This window comes from Rattus norvegicus, chromosome 9 (assembly GCF_036323735.1).
Source record: "Rattus norvegicus strain BN/NHsdMcwi chromosome 9, GRCr8, whole genome shotgun sequence".
NCBI lineage: Eukaryota > Metazoa > Chordata > Mammalia > Rodentia > Muridae > Rattus > Rattus norvegicus.
The window spans coordinates 112,886,268-112,901,490 of NC_086027.1; the positions used below are offsets into that span (position 1 = coordinate 112,886,268).

The following is a 15,223-nucleotide window of genomic DNA, read 5'->3' on the forward strand; positions in this document are numbered from 1 at the left end:
ACAAAGCCCTTTATCAAGAATAATTAACTCTTCCCTTTTCTTTTTGGAGAGGTGCTTTGTTTCTGACGGACCATTTCACTGCAGCAAGCAACACAGTACTCTGAGCAGAAGACCGGGACTTGAGGCCATGCTGCGGAGGGCTGTGGCATTGTCTGGACAAGTGTGAGGGTGGGTACTGCTCCTAGCATTGTCTTTGCTGCATCCACGTAGCTGTGACATGATCCTACCCTGGTTTCCCACTGCGCTTCCCTCCAGCCAGTCATGTAGCACCTATTTCTTCTCTCTTGCTTTCAGACAGAGAAGGAATGGCACTCGTCACTAGAATGCAGTGTGTAGTGATAGACAGCTCAGGGGAGGGCCAGGCAGTGGGGATGGCAAGGGTATCGTCCTTAGTGCTTCGGTGCAGTTCTGCTCCTGCGGATGCTGTCTGATGCCGTGGGAACGTGTAGTACTGACCGTGTATGGAGACTTGAGTGCTGTGATACACATACATTGCAGAGCGGATTTCATGTGAGTTTGTGTTCTGGAAGTGTGGCTGTTAAAAGCAGCTTCTTATAAAATCACATATTAAAGACCATGAGTAGGAATACAAAAACTACATGACACCCATTAGCTTCTAAGACAGTTGACTGGAAGATTCCTCCCGGTACTTTATAAATTAGCTAAGGCTTTTTTCTTTTTTTAAAATTTGTTGTTTAGATTTAGTTAATGTGTTTTGCCTGCTTGTTTGTCTGTGGACCATGTACACGCAGTGCCCACAGAGGTCAGAAGAGGGCATCAGATCTCCTAGAACTAGAGTCTGGAGGGTTGTGAGTCCCCACATGGGTGCTTCTTGATTGATCCCAGACCCTCTGCAAGAGCAAGTGCTCTTAACCATTGGGCCAGCCAGCCAGCCCCATAAACTAATTTTTCTAAGACTCGTTTTAACACATTTAACAGCTATTCTCCAAGCGTGATTGAAAGCAGGGGAACATTCTTAGGAAGCCTAAGCATGTTTATAAACACTTATAATCCTACAAGTTTCTCTGTCTGTGTCTCTTGGTAGTGGTGAATGGTAAGTAACCAGTCCGAGAGCTTAAGGGAGACGGCCTCCCGGCTGGCAGTTCCTAAAGTCTGTTTTTCTCCTGACAGAATATGGAGGCCACTCCTGACTATATCCATGGAGGTGCGGATGTAGGCCCCGGTGGCGGTGGTGGCTTCAGCTCGGATGAAGAGAGGAGACCCAAAGTCCAGGTAAGTGACCAGACATGCGGATGTGGTGTCTGAGTTCTTGATCCCTCCTCCAAAGCCTGCCTGTGACCTCAGTCATCTTCCTTTGTAACCGCTGGTTTGACAATTAAGATAGTTCATCACGTGTGTGAGAAACCCAACACGTCCCCCACATTCTGTTATGTCCTGGTGTCTATGGCTTGTGCACGAAGATGGCGCCCTTTTCACCTTTGGAGATGGATGGTCTGGTGCTGCTGAAGTTCCCTCTATCTGTTGATACTCAGTTTGCATCCCAGTGTTGTAGAGATTTTATTGGCCTTACTGTTTTGATTTCCTCCTTTAGTCAGTCTCACTTTATAGCCCAGGCTTCCCTCAGACTCACTGTGGAGCTAGGCTGCTCATGGGTCACAGCAGTCCTCTACACCTGGTCACAGATGTTTGAATTCGGGCTCATCCTTGTCGTTCATTTCCTCTGTGGAAATGTACCTTGGTGAGCTTTCCTATAATAAACAAGCAGGGGCCTCTTAGTCTGACCGCTACAGCCGCCGCCCAGCAGTTTGGCACCACGTCTTGTTTGCCTCTGGGGACATTATTAGAAGTTAGATATGCCATGTCGTGTTGTGTTTCCTATGTAAAGTAGAATCATTGTGCATACTGGTTTGAAACATAGTCAAAAGGAAAAGGCAGTGAACTCTGCTCCACTTACCCAGCTTACAGTCTCAGAAGCCTCCAGTCTTCTAAAACTCCCCTCCCAAAAGTACACGGTGATGCATCAGCAAGGCTGCACCTCTTCCCTTGTTCCCTCGTGCACCCCAACACTGTGTACACTTGATGGTCTACGTCTTCAGAGAGGGCGTCTCCCCATGGAGTTCTGGCTCGCCCCCCTCCCCCCCCCCTCCCGAGTGTGGCCGTGCCCGGCTCCGACGTAGGCTTTAACTTTGCGGAGGAAGGAGTGTGGCTTTGAGTTTTCTTTATTTGGTTACTTCCAGTACAACATAGAGTCCAAGCTGGCTTCAGAACTGATCCTCCTGCCTCAGCCTCCCGAGTGCTGGAGGTGTGGACACATACGACATGCCCTTGCTGGAAAGCATGTTGGTAATGATGGTCAGGGCAGAAACTAAAGGGGACCTGCCGCAGCCTCCTTCATAATATATTTTTAATAACAACAACTCTGACCTGTTTTAAGAGGCTTTTTATTTATATATGTGTATGTATGCACAAATATATACATTTGCTTAATCTATTGTTTTTTAGAGTATTTTTTTTTCTCTTTTCTTTTTTTCGGCGCTGAGGACCGAACCCAGGGCCTTGCGCTTTCTAGGCAAGCGCTCTACCACTGAGCTAAATCCCCAACCCCTAGAGTATGTTTTTAACATGTGTGCATTCATGTATGTGTGCATGAGTGTGTGGAGGCCAAAGGTTGGTTTTGGATGACTTTCTCAACCACCCCCTACTTACTGAGACAAGGTCTTTTGCTGACCCTGGAGTACACCAATCTGGCTAAACGAGTTGGCCAGCAAGCCCTTCTCAGTCACTAGATATTTTAATTTTTGGAATTAGTATTGATATATTTTAAAATTAATCAGTCACATTTATGTCTAAACTGCTGAGAACTTGTTTAAATGTTCAAATGTGCTACATTCTTTCTTTCCTGGTTAGGATGTCGTACCACAAGCGTTACTAGACCAGTACCTGTCAATGACCGACCCTTCTCGAGCACAGACAGTCGACACCGAGATCGCTAAGCACTGTGCATACAGTCTGCCGGGTGTGGCTCTGACCCTTGGCAGACAGAACTGGCACTGCTTGAGAGAGACTTACGAGACCCTAGCGTCAGACATGCAGGTGAGTGAGCCGTGAGGAGTCCGGAAGGTGGCACAGTGCTATGGTTTTCAGTCTGAAGACTTCTGTGTCCCAGCAAGTGCTTGGCCTTACAGAGAGCTCTGACGACTTAGTACCAGAAAGCACTTCTTGTGGTAGACACGTGTTGTCCAGGTTTCTCATAGGTGATGCTGGAGACTGAAAGATGGCCCCTCCCTAAGAGTTCTGCTGTAACTCACACCTTAACAGAACTGTAGGCGCCTGGGTGCCCAGAGCTTAGAAACGCACACACCCCTCAAAGTGCAGAGTAAAGCATTGGAGGGCTGTGTGGACACCCGGCTTCTCTGTCCATGTCTAGGCTTTGACTTCATCACCCCTGTTCACTCTGATTTTTGTTGCCAAAGTTTGACCCTCTTCCCACTACCCATCCCAAGAAATAAACCCAAACAAAAAGCCAATAATAAAAGCTGTGTTCTTTAGTTATTAACTTGTTATTAAGAGAGCAGTTGGGGTTGGGGATTTAGCTCCGTGGTAGAGCGCTTACCTAGGAAGCGCAAGGCCCTGGGTTCGGTCCCCAGCTCCGAAAAAAAGAACCAAAAAAAAAAAAAAAAAAAAAAAAGGAGAGAGCAGTTGTTGGGACGGTTAAACGAGGTACTCACTACTGTTCAGGACACAAGGGCTGTTGAGTTAGCCTCCTATGGAAAAGGCCCTTCCAGCTTCCTAACTGCTAACTGTGGCTATGGGCAGGGAAGGAAGCCCAGGGCCCAGTTCCATCTCGAGGGTTCAATCTCCGGTCAGCAGTTCTCAGGCTCTCAAAGGTACTCCAGGGCCTTACCTGCCTTGTCTTGTGCTCCCTCCTCCAGGCCACGTCTGCCTTTGTCTCTCTCAGATGGGTTACATGGTCAGGTTTGCCGTTGCCTGTGCGCCACACACACAGGGGTCTCTCTATTTTTTGTGTTTCTTAAATTATTACTTCCACACAATTAAGTTTTGGGTTTTCTCCAAGAGAGCACAGTACAAGACTCTGAAGGGAAGTGCTGTGGGGGGTGGCACGGCAGCAGTTCAGGAGTCGTTGTGTTCAGAGAACTACACAAGTTAATAGTGATTCCCAAACATGGTTTCCTTCATAAGGGAAAGGGGAACCGTAGCCCCATAGGGGATTTGAAATTTTATCACAACTTCCGGCACATGGTAGAATTCTAAACTTACTATCTGTTCATTCTAATCTGATTTTTGTTGTTTTTTTTTTTAAATTTATATACACACACACACACACACACATACACACACACACACACTGTAGCTGTCTTCAGACACACCAGAAGAGGGCATCAGATCCCATTACAGATGGCTATGAGCCACCATGTGGTTGCTGGGAATTGAACTCAGGACCTTTGGAAGAGCAGTCAGTGCTCTTAACCACTGAGCCATCTCTCCAGCCCATAAATCTGATGTTTTTTGTTTTTTGGTTTTTTTTTGTTTTTTTTTTTTTTTTTTGTTCTTTTTTTCGGAGCTGGGGACCGAACCCAGGGCCTTGCGCTTCCTAGGTAAGCGCTCTACCACTGAGCTAAATCCCCAGCCCCAAATCTGATGTTTTGTTTGGAGGTCTCCACTCTGTAGCCCTGGCTAACCTGGGATTGTGTATATTGTGAGACCACGCTGGTCTCAAACTCACAAAAGTCCAGCTGCCTCTGCCTCCCAAAGGATTAATGGCGTGATGTAATTTTTTAAGTGTATCTGTGCATGCGGATGCTAGCAAATGAGGGGGCTGTGGGGGATGCAGGTACGAGAACATTCCCTGGATTCAGTCAGGTCCTTCCTGCACAGCTTACCCTGCCTGTGCACAAGTGCGTCCTCCTGCTGAGCCATCTTACGTCCTGGTTGAGCTTTCTGAGATTAGTAATGTTCAAAGTACAGAGTACTTTGTGTGTAGATTTCTCACGGTTTTTATTTCCACAGTGGAAAGTTCGAAGAACTCTGGCCTTCTCCATCCATGAGCTCGCGGTGATTCTCGGGGACCAGCTGACAGCAGCAGACCTGGTTCCGATTTTTAATGGGTTTTTAAAAGATCTTGACGAAGTCAGGATAGGTGTTCTCAAACACTTGCATGACTTTCTGAAGGTAACGTCTCAATCCTGAGTTCCTGAGTTCAGCCATTCCACAGGGTCCTTAGTGAGAGACTGGGAAGGCAGAGCTTTGAGTTCTGTGGGTTTCCTGTGCTTACTCTGTCACCACATAGGCTGTGCGTGCGCGTGTGCGTGTGTCCTGAGTGGGTGTCTGTGCAGCACGGATGGGGGTCAGAAGAGGCAGGGTGGACTCCTGCAGTAATCGCCCTCAGCAAGAGCCACCGTGCTCGCTCCTTAGCACCCAAGCTCAGCAGGCTCTCACTCAGCCCACGCTCTCATTCCAAACAAGGAGCAACGACTGAGCTCACGTTCCAAGAACCTGTGTGTGCCTTTAACCCCAGTGCGGGCACTAAAGATGGGTGGATGGCAGAGGTAATTAACTGGCCAGCTAGCCTAAAAGGCGGGGTCAGTGAAAGACCGTGTCTCAGGGACAAACCACTGCAAACTCACCATGTTCTCCTGGCCTCTACGTGTGTGTGTGTGTGTGTGTGTGTGCACACAGATACTCAAACTATAGCTGCCACATATCTTCAGGATAATTACATTTTCCAGTCTAATAAAAGCATTTTTGTTTTGTTACTTCAGCTTCTTCATATTGATAAAAGAAGAGAGTACCTTTATCAACTCCAGGAGTTTTTGGTGACAGACAACAGTAGAAATTGGCGGTTTCGAGCTGAACTGGCAGAGTAAGTCCCGACAGCGTATTGGCACTGTCTCATCTCTACCTTTTTATGTTTCCTCCTGGCTTCATGTCCCTCACATTCTGTGGCTTCATCCTCTCTCGTCATACCCGCTTTGCTGCCCTGGCTTCTGCGGAGTTGGGTAGTGATGCGTCCGTCTACTTGCACCCATTGACAGGGTGCCTTTGCTGAGGGTAGGCTGGGCTGTAGGTTGGCCTTTTTCTCGTGTTCTGTGCCATCCTCAGCTCCCAGCTGTCCCTGTGCCCAGGAGTGGCGTGTGCATCTGGACTGTGGAGTCTCCCCTCCGGCTCTGCCTTAGTCCTTCGCAGGTCTTTGGCTCCCAGGCTTTCTCTGAGGTTGTCCCTCCCACTGACATCCTGCTATGGTGCCTTTTGCATATTCAGGCCTGCCTCCTCTCCCTAGCAGTAGGGGGTGTTGACTTGCCTCAATCTCTACTTTTAACCTTTGTGGGTGTTATCTGTGTACCACTGGTGCCTGTAGGCATGTGAGAAGGGGTGTCACCCACGGGACTGGAGCTACAGGAAAAGGGGTGTCACCCTTGGGACTGGAGCTACAGGAAAAGGGGTGTCACCTCGGGACTGGAGCTGTCTGGTTGCTGACTGCAGCTTCAGCCGGGTTTTAATCGCATTTCAAAAAGTACTTCTTGCACACACTATCCTGAAGGTGACAAAGTGTGTCCCCAGGGGCATGCCTCTCTGGGATTCAATGTCAGGAGGAAGCAGCTAGTCCTGTAGCCATAGCAAACTCCCTGCAGAGTCTTGAGCACTGAGGGCCTGGCAGGTCCGGCTGCTGTTGCAGCTGCCACTGTGCCTCTCACTGGCGTCTCACCCTGGCCTGCTGAGCCAGTGGAGGGGCTCGTGCACGACTTCAGTGGGCAGACCAGGAAGCACTGAGCTGTTTGCATTCCCGAATGCTCTCAGTTTCTTTTGCTGGCTCTGGGTAATGTGAGAAACGGCAATAGCTTACTTAGCCCCTGATGCTGGTGGCTGGAGAGGAAATACTCTGGTACTGCTACTGTCCCGACACCGAAGAGAAGGAAACAGGTCAGAGCGGCTGTGCTCACGACATTTCAGTGCACACATGCACATGCACCACACCATGCCGCTGAGGATTGTGGGGCCCCACTTCTCAGTACGGCTGCTGGACACAAGTTTCTATCACATGGACCTCTGGGGACAAACCAAGTCCACACCCCGAGCCCTCCCAACACAGTGTTCCTTGGGGAAGTAGCCTTGACCTCACAGGTATGGAGGTCTCCTGCCTGTTCCAGCCTAGAGGTTGCCGCCCAGCACCAAAGTCTGCTTGGTTAAAAGAACTTGGTGACTTGTTACAAAGTATCTACATGATTAACCTGATGTCTCATTTTTAAAACCTTGGTTGAATGCTATTTTTGTTGTTTGTATCTTTGTAGACAGCTGATTTTACTTCTAGAATTATATAGTCCCAGAGATGTTTATGATTACTTACGTCCCATTGCTCTGAATCTGTGTGCAGACAAAGTTTCTTCAGTCCGTTGGATTTCCTACAAGTTGGTATGTTCGTGCTTGTTGTTAGCCTTCCCGTCTGTGTGTGTGCACTCAGGACAGACGACAGCAGCCTCCCTATGCTTCCTTCTAGGTCAGTGAGATGGTGAAGAAGCTACACATGGCGACGCCGCCAACGTTCGGAGTCGAGCTCATCAATGAGCTGGTGGAGAACTTCGGCAGGTGTCCAAAGTGGTCGGGCCGGCAGGCCTTCGTCTTCGTGTGCCAGGTAGGACGCTTCTCCAGCGCTGCCTCTGCAGCGAGCCTTTCCTGTGACCCCAGGAACTGAACTTACTCTGCTGTCTTTCATGAGGCTGCCCGCTTCTCCAGTCACACGTCCTCAGGCCGGCACTCCCAGTGCCACTGCACACAGCCACATGAGCCACAACACCCCACTCACATCACAGTGCCCACCAGAACACAGGTCTGAAATAAAGCTGTGCACTGGCTGCCTGGATCTCTGCGGGGACTTGAGACCTAACTGAAGCCACTCAGGGTAGAGGCCCTGTAATCTCAGCACTTGAGAAGTGGACAGAGGATCCTGAGTTCAAAGCCAGCCCCAGCTGGCCTAAATGACCTAAATGGAGTGGGAAAAGCAGTTGAAATTTACCTGGTGGTAACTCTAAGGCTCCAAGATAAAAGAAAAGCTTCCAACTGCTTTTACAAAACACCACCAAGGGCAGCCACCATTTCTAGTAGAAACAAAACCAATTTACTGATGGAACATCATAAAATGTATTGTTTGAGTTCCCATGCACCTGGAGGTCCCGTGTGAACACCAAATTCCATGTCACTTAGGTGATTCCTCAGGGTCCCAGCTTCTGTGTGGTGGTTAGGCTCTGGCCTGACAGCTGACGCACTTGTTTCCCACCAGACTGTCATTGAGGACGACTGCCTCCCCATGGACCAGTTTGCTGTGCACCTGATGCCACATTTGCTGACCTTGGCAAATGACAGGGTTCCCAACGTTAGAGTGCTGCTTGCAAAAACCCTTCGACAGACTCTACTAGAGAAAGGTGGGTGGTGGCTGACAGGATGTGTAAACAGGAAGGAGGCCACAGTGGCCAGGCCAGCCTGGCACAGCCTTCAGTCCCAGCACTCGGAAGGCAGAGCAGGTGGGTCTTTGTGAGTTGGAGGCTAGCCTGGTCTACAGAGTGAGTCTCTAGTACAGAGAGACCCTGTCTTGAAAAACAGAGGTGGGGGTTGTGGTGGAAAGGGTATTTTAATGAAGAAACTGGTGTTTGGCTGGAAATCTTCTATCCTAGACATGGTATTTTTCTTATAATTTTGGTGATGTGGTGTTTGGAGGAGATAGTTCAGGCTGTAAAGTGTTTGCTCTGCAGGCATGAGGATTTGTATTTGATCCCCAGAACCTATGTAAACATGTGGGATGTGGTAGTGCGCATCTGCCTGTGTTGGAAGGCAGAGTTGGGCAGATCTCTGGAACTGAGCGGCCATTCAGGTTAGCCAAACTGACGAGCTTAAAGTTCAGTTCGAAAGCCATCTCAAAAAGTAAGGGGTGTCTTGACAGTCTTAAGGTTTCTGTTGTTTGACCAATGACACCATGACCAAGAAGCAAGTTGGGGAGGAAAGGGTTTATTGAGCTTACACTTCCACATTGCTGTTCATCACCAAAGGAAGTCAGGACAGGAACTCACACAGAGCAGGAACCTGCAGAGGCCATGGAGGGATGTTACTCACTGGCTTGCTTCCCCTGGCTTGCTCAGCTTGCTCTCTTACAGAACCCAGGCCCACCAGCCCAGGGATGGCACCATCCACAAGGGGCTGGGCTCTCTCCCCCTTGATCACTAATTGAGAAAATGCCTTATAGCTGGAGGCATTTCCTCAAGGGAGGTTCCTTCCTTCCTTCCTCTCTGGCTCTAACTTGTGTCAGGTTGACACCCAGAGCCAGCCAGTACAGTGTGGAATGCAGTCAAGGGAAAACATTTGAGTGCTGATTCTGGCCTCCATGCACACATAATACATCCATACAAATACAACATTTTCATAAATTTAAATAATGGGAGGCAGCCAAGCTACTCAGCAGGTTGAGAGACTAAGCCTGAAGACTGGAGTTCAGTCCCATTACCCTCAGGATGAAAGGAGAGTTCCAAGTGCCAAAAGGTATCCATCCTCTGACCTCCACACTTTACCAAGGCTTGCACGCCCATCGTAAAGATGCTCCCTGCAGCCTGCACCTGACTCGGGCATTGAGGCTGAGGTCGAGGAGGCTCATCTTTTCCCTTCATTCATTAAGCAGAAGCCAGGCACCCAGTAGTGTTTTGTTGTTTTTGGTACTGTGACTGCCTTCTCCAAATGCCACGTAGGGTTGAGTGTGAATTCACGAGCGAGGTGTGGAAGAAACCTAGAGTGAACCATAGGACAGGGATAACCCAACACTGCTTTTTCCCTTGCTATTTGAATATTTTTACTTTTTTGTCTTGTTTTTTGAGACAGGGTTTCTCTGTGTAGCCTTAGCTCTGTAGAGCAGGCTAGCCTCTAACCCAGAACCCTGAGAGCCACCAGCCTCTGCCTGCTGAGTGCTGGGGTTAAAGGTGCCCACCCCCACTGCCCAGCTCTTCCCTGACCCCATACACATTTTCAAAAGAACAGCAAAATGCCCCCCCCCAAAGGGTCTGTGTTGTTTAACTGCAGTTCTCACTAGTTTATTCACCACTGAAAGGTTTGTCTATCACCAGAACAATACGTCCTTCAGTGAGAGCTTACCGCCTGCTGAGGTACATGCTAGCCTCACTCTCTCAGAGAAGTGTATTTGGTAGGCAGTCAGCTCTCTATACCACTGTACTTGACTAAACTCCAAAGCGCAATACTAATGCTTGCACTGCACTCCTTTCCAGAATACTTCTTAGCCTCTGCCAGCTGTCATCAGGAGGCCGTGGAGCAGACAATCATGGCCCTTCAGATGGATCGAGACAGTGACGTCAAGTACTTTGCAAGCATCCACCCGTCCAGTACCAAACTCTCTGAAGATGCAATGAGTACAGCTTCCTCCACCTACTGACCCCTGACCCACGGTGTCCTTCCTGCATCCGCGAGAGCCTGGCCTCAGCCGCCTGCGCCACTCGGGACAGCTGTGGTGGTGGGGCCTCCCTCCTGCCAGCTCATTCGCAGGTGCAAGTTGCCTACTCCCATACCAGTGGTTTTAAGAGTCAAGAGAAAGTACAGTAAACACTATTATCTTATCTTGACTTAGGGAAAGTAAACTCTCAGAGGATTATAATTGTCACCAAAGCCTTAACTCATTACTTCCTCTTCCTGACTGAATGACTTGAATTGGCAGAGCATTTTCCCTTCGGGAAGGAGGAGGTTCCCAGAGACCTGCGCTGCTTTCTCCTGGTTTTATTTAACGCTGGTAAATGGCATTCTTACCGCCGGAAGGTGGACACGCACCGGACAGGGAGGCCTGGGTATTAGCCCAAGCACTTGTCCCAGGTGCGAGTCTGCTCGGCTCCTGGGCTGCCCTGCCCAGCCCTAAGTGTGAATAGTTCTTGGCGTGTATAAATGACAGGAGTTTTTCCTCTCCTAAGGGCTTGATGTTAACACTAAGTAGAATCTGATTTTGACTCCTAATGCAGCACATTGCTGTACACATTTACAGAATGTTTGCAGACTCTCTCCCGACTCTTTTCATGCTGGTCATGACGTGAAGGGGACTTCTCAGCAGATATTGTGTCAGGTGTTCTTAACTTGATCATGGTCAGCTCTGAGGTGCGACTTTCCTTCCCATGCTGCACACCCCTGTGGCCACGCTGGGGCATGCAGCCTTAATCATGCTGTTAGAACTGTTGTGGTACAAATTCCAAATAAAATTTATTAATAGGATTTACACAGAGAGACACCACCCACTTTGTTTTCTAAATGTCTACAAATAAATTCAATGTGTGACCTGTATGACTTAGCATAAGGTGGGGAAAGTTAAAGTCTTGTCTTTAACCAGCTCAGTGTTCACCTGTCAGCCCGACTCTTGGCAGACAGCAGCAGGCTGAAGATCAGGACACCAGCATCCTTGTCCTGAAGCTCCGGAAGGACAGACAAGCACTTTCGAGCCTTGGTTTCCACATCTGTAAGTCAGGAGCTAGGAAAAAGCCCCTCCCTGTCTCCTGCAGGGTTGGGGTGCGGCTGCGAGGGCCTCTAGGGAAGCTCCACATGCTGCCCATGCAGATCCCACTTGACTCTGTGTCCCAGAAGCCCCTCGGGTACTCTGTGAGTACCGGCTGGCTCACTCTACTGGGAACTCAAGAGTTCAGAATTAAAGTGTTAAAATAACTTGGTGTGGCCATTGGAAGACGCAGGTTGCTTCCCATGTAAAATTCCACAGATAAGCTTGTGCAATAAAAATGTCAGTGTGGGGAATTCCACTGTCAGAGGAGTTGAAATGGATAAAATCCCATAACACACTGTATGGGGAGTGGGTGGGCCAGGGCAGTTATAATCAGGGCCTAGGGCTGAGCCTCACAAAGACTCGGGAAGGGAACAGCAGAGCTGCATTTAGGGGAAGAGGGTAGCCTCGACTTCCTTTACTCTAACTCCAGAAGGTCACACTCTACCAAAGTATTCCATTTTTGCCCTCAGAACTTGAGTTCTATACACGATGTTAAGAGCTGCAGCTGTTAAGACAGGAATGAAACTGTCTTTTAGGTACAGGACTTTATTCTACAGTGTTAGAACACCTCGACTTGTAAATGTGCAGCTTCCTGGTTGATATCCTAGTGGGCATCCCTCTGGGCCCCACTGTTTAGATCTCAGCAGAGTCCGTGAAGACCGGCAGGCACCTGCATTGTTCCGCAACTTTTAACATAGTGCACGCAAAAGCCTTCCTGGTCTTACTAATTACTAGTGGATTCAAAACAAGAAAAAACATCCTCATTGCTGTGACAGACACCTTGACCAAAAACAACTTGGGAAGGAAACTTTTGGCTTCTACTTCCTAATCAACAGTCCACCATCAAAGGAAGTCAGCCAGGGACTCTGACCTTTGCTAAGCTTCTCCCCACAACCCCTTCAAATCCTGGGACTTCCACAACAATGGGATACCCTGCACCTTCACAAGTGGCCCCCTGACCCCTGCAGGAGCTCAATCCAGGTCGGTGGTTCCAGGCTTCTGCAGCCCCTGTGACTTACCCTCTCACACCTTTCAAAGGCAGGACCACATGAAGAGCTACCAAACTTGAGATCTAGTTCTTCTGCCCTGGGAAACACCTTGTGTGTGCTGACCCTGAGCAAATAGCTTCCCAGGGATGACTCAGTGATGCTGGTCTCACTAGTTACAGCTGGCTTTCAGTCAGTTGTCCCCAGTAAAGCCAAAGGTTTCACGCACTCTTGTTAATCACAGCTCATTTTTCAGCCCTAGCTGAACAAGATTCCTTATCAAAATGTCCCACAAACAACCGTAATCCTCAAGGGCTCTCCAACTTCACAAGTCAGGCCCCTTCCATGTTCCCACAGAATAGCTCACTGAGCTCTGAGCCGCAACAGCTTTTCCAGACCAGACTTCCTAATGCATCTGTAACTCCCCAAAACAACACAGGCATGTCTGTCTGTCCCGCAGGGCTCCACTGTAGAAGCCTCCATCCTAGTTTGCTTCCCACTGCTGTGATAAACACCATGATCAAAGGCCACCCGGAAAGGAAAGGGTTTGTTCCTGCTGACAGCTTACAGTTCCTTCTGGAGGGAAGCCAGGGCCAAGCCTCGCAGGGAGGAACACGCTTATTGGCTCTGCTTGTTTATTCTTTACACTAAAGCCCACACTGGGCATCCAGAAGGAAATCCACTCTGATGGAGACTGGCCCTTAACTGACATCCCCCTTCCTAGACAAAGTTAGTATTTTGTCCACTTGTCAAAACCGAGCACAGCAAAGAGATGGCTGACAGGGATTCCGTGTCATCATCCCAGTCCATCACTGAGGGAGGTCAGGGCAGGAACGTACAGGAACTGTGCAGGGACACGCCTTACTAGACCGTTCCCCATGGCTTATTCAGCCTACTTCCTTGTACAGTTCAGGACCATCTGCCTAGGGGTGACACCCTCGACACCAATCACGGATCAAGAAAATGTCCCAGAAGCAACTCTGATGGAGGCAATTCCTCAATGTAGGCTACTTTTCTCCTAGCAACTCATTTGTGCCAAGCTGACCAAAAGTAACCAGCACGTCACTGTCACCTTTTAATGTCAGTGACATGGCGAGAATGTTCAGAAACAAACCCGAGCTTCCAGAATGCAGGGAGACAAAAGAGCTGCAGAGTCGACCATAAGACCTATGAGCTCGGACTCGGGTGAAAGCAACAGCAGACCACTTGGCACTTGGAGTAATCTCCATGATGTAAAACAAATACAGAATGGTTTGTGAACGGTACCAAATAGTCATAAATACCTCGTTGCTACGCAATTCTGTGTAGCCAACCTTGGAAGCCTATAGGCTGCTGAGTGGGCAAACGCCTGTAAAATGCTTTAAGCCTCTCACCCCAAAAAGGAGTAAAAGAGGTTATTTTGGAGCCAGATAGAACAGACTTAGCTCGCCACAAACACCATATACAAAACACAAGTACGGTGAGGTCTTTCTAGTAATGAGACAAAGTTGTAAATCGATACTTTTTGGATACACTGGTGGAAACAGTGGGTGGGTGTTAGAGCACACCTGAGCTCTGCTGCAGGACTCAGGCTCCCTAGTGACAAGCTTAGTTTTTTGGACTGGTAGAAACTAATGGTTTGCTGAGAATTCATTGTGAGGATTTTTGCTAGTGACAGGGACCTTAGGTCAGACACAAGGGTGGGCAGAGAATGGTTTTCAAAGAAACTAAGGCAAGCAAGTACAAGAGAATGTGGTTTCGGTCTGCAACATCTTAACTCCCTCATCACCATTTGGTCTTGCAGGATCTTTAGTACTGTAGCCCCTCCCCACTTCTGTTCATTGTAGAGAAGCCATGTTTTTCAGAGCCAGCTTGGTCACCTCTCCCCTAGCAGGTCCCTCCCTCCTTCGTTTAGAAGTATTTGCAGTTTCTGACTTAAGCAGCACAGACTTTCCTATGTCCTCCTGCTGACTGCCCCCTCCTCCCTCCTCCCACCTGGAACTAGAGTCCCTGCTTGCTTGCACGGTAGCCCAGGGAATGGCCTCTTCATTGGCACATGAACGTTTTCCTGAAGTCTGGGGAGTTAACTGTGACACCTACACTTCAGTTTTTCTTAACCCCTAGAACTTCAAATAGCACTGGGATAGAGCAGCTGTCCCAATGGAAGGAACAACAGTTGTAAAATTGGCAGCTTTGTTAAAGGACACGTGTGTGTTGGCTCTTCTGGCTGCTTGGTACGAGGCAGTGGGCAGCGGGCAGCATGGCCCCAGCTCTGGTTAAAGCGTTCTCTACAGAGTTGGAATTTTGAGCACTACCTTACCAGGGTCTGCAGACGGTGGCCAGGAGGGTGAGCATGCAGCCCGGGGAGGAGCACTGTGCTCCATATCCGCCTGTCCAACTCTGCTGTGACCTCCAGGCCCAGGGTAACTGGGAAGACATTAGTTTCTCACCTCAAGCTTAGTGAGCATAAACGCTGCCATTTTGTCACTTGTCCCTGGGCCACATTCCAAACCCTCTGCACCCATGTGTGCCTATAACCCCAGGGCGGGTATGGGGGAGCCAGGGGCAGAGCCAGGGGCAGGGGGGCTGGAGACAAGGAAACAGGATTCCAGAAGCTCACAGCCAGTGTGGATGAAATCAGTGAAAAACATCTCAAATAACAAGGAGCGTATACTCGATGGGATCCTGTTCCGCTGTAAATAAGGGAAGCATTACATTTGCAGGCAAGTAGAGAGAACTAGAAAATAGACTACTG

At 49.0% G+C, this 15,223-nt stretch overlaps 1 protein-coding gene across 12 annotated transcripts in view; it reads left to right on the forward strand.

Moving 5' to 3' along the window:
• Nucleotides 1-11,223, forward strand: part of Ppp4r1 (protein phosphatase 4, regulatory subunit 1) — a 60,541-nt gene extending 49,318 nt beyond the window's left edge. For 10 of the 12 annotated variants that reach the window (XM_039082982.2, XM_039082984.2, XM_039082980.2 and 7 more), the window contains 8 exon segments: nt 1,132-1,233; nt 2,869-3,054; nt 4,990-5,151; nt 5,742-5,842; nt 7,269-7,389; nt 7,475-7,609; nt 8,255-8,396; nt 10,239-11,223. In XM_039082982.2, the coding sequence (XP_038938910.1) occupies nt 1,132-1,233; nt 2,869-3,054; nt 4,990-5,151; nt 5,742-5,842; nt 7,269-7,389; nt 7,475-7,609; nt 8,255-8,396; nt 10,239-10,402 (1,113 nt within the window). In that variant the 3' untranslated portion in view covers nt 10,403-11,223. 12 annotated transcript variants of the gene reach the window in all.
• Nucleotides 11,224-15,223: the final 4,000 nt, after the last annotated feature.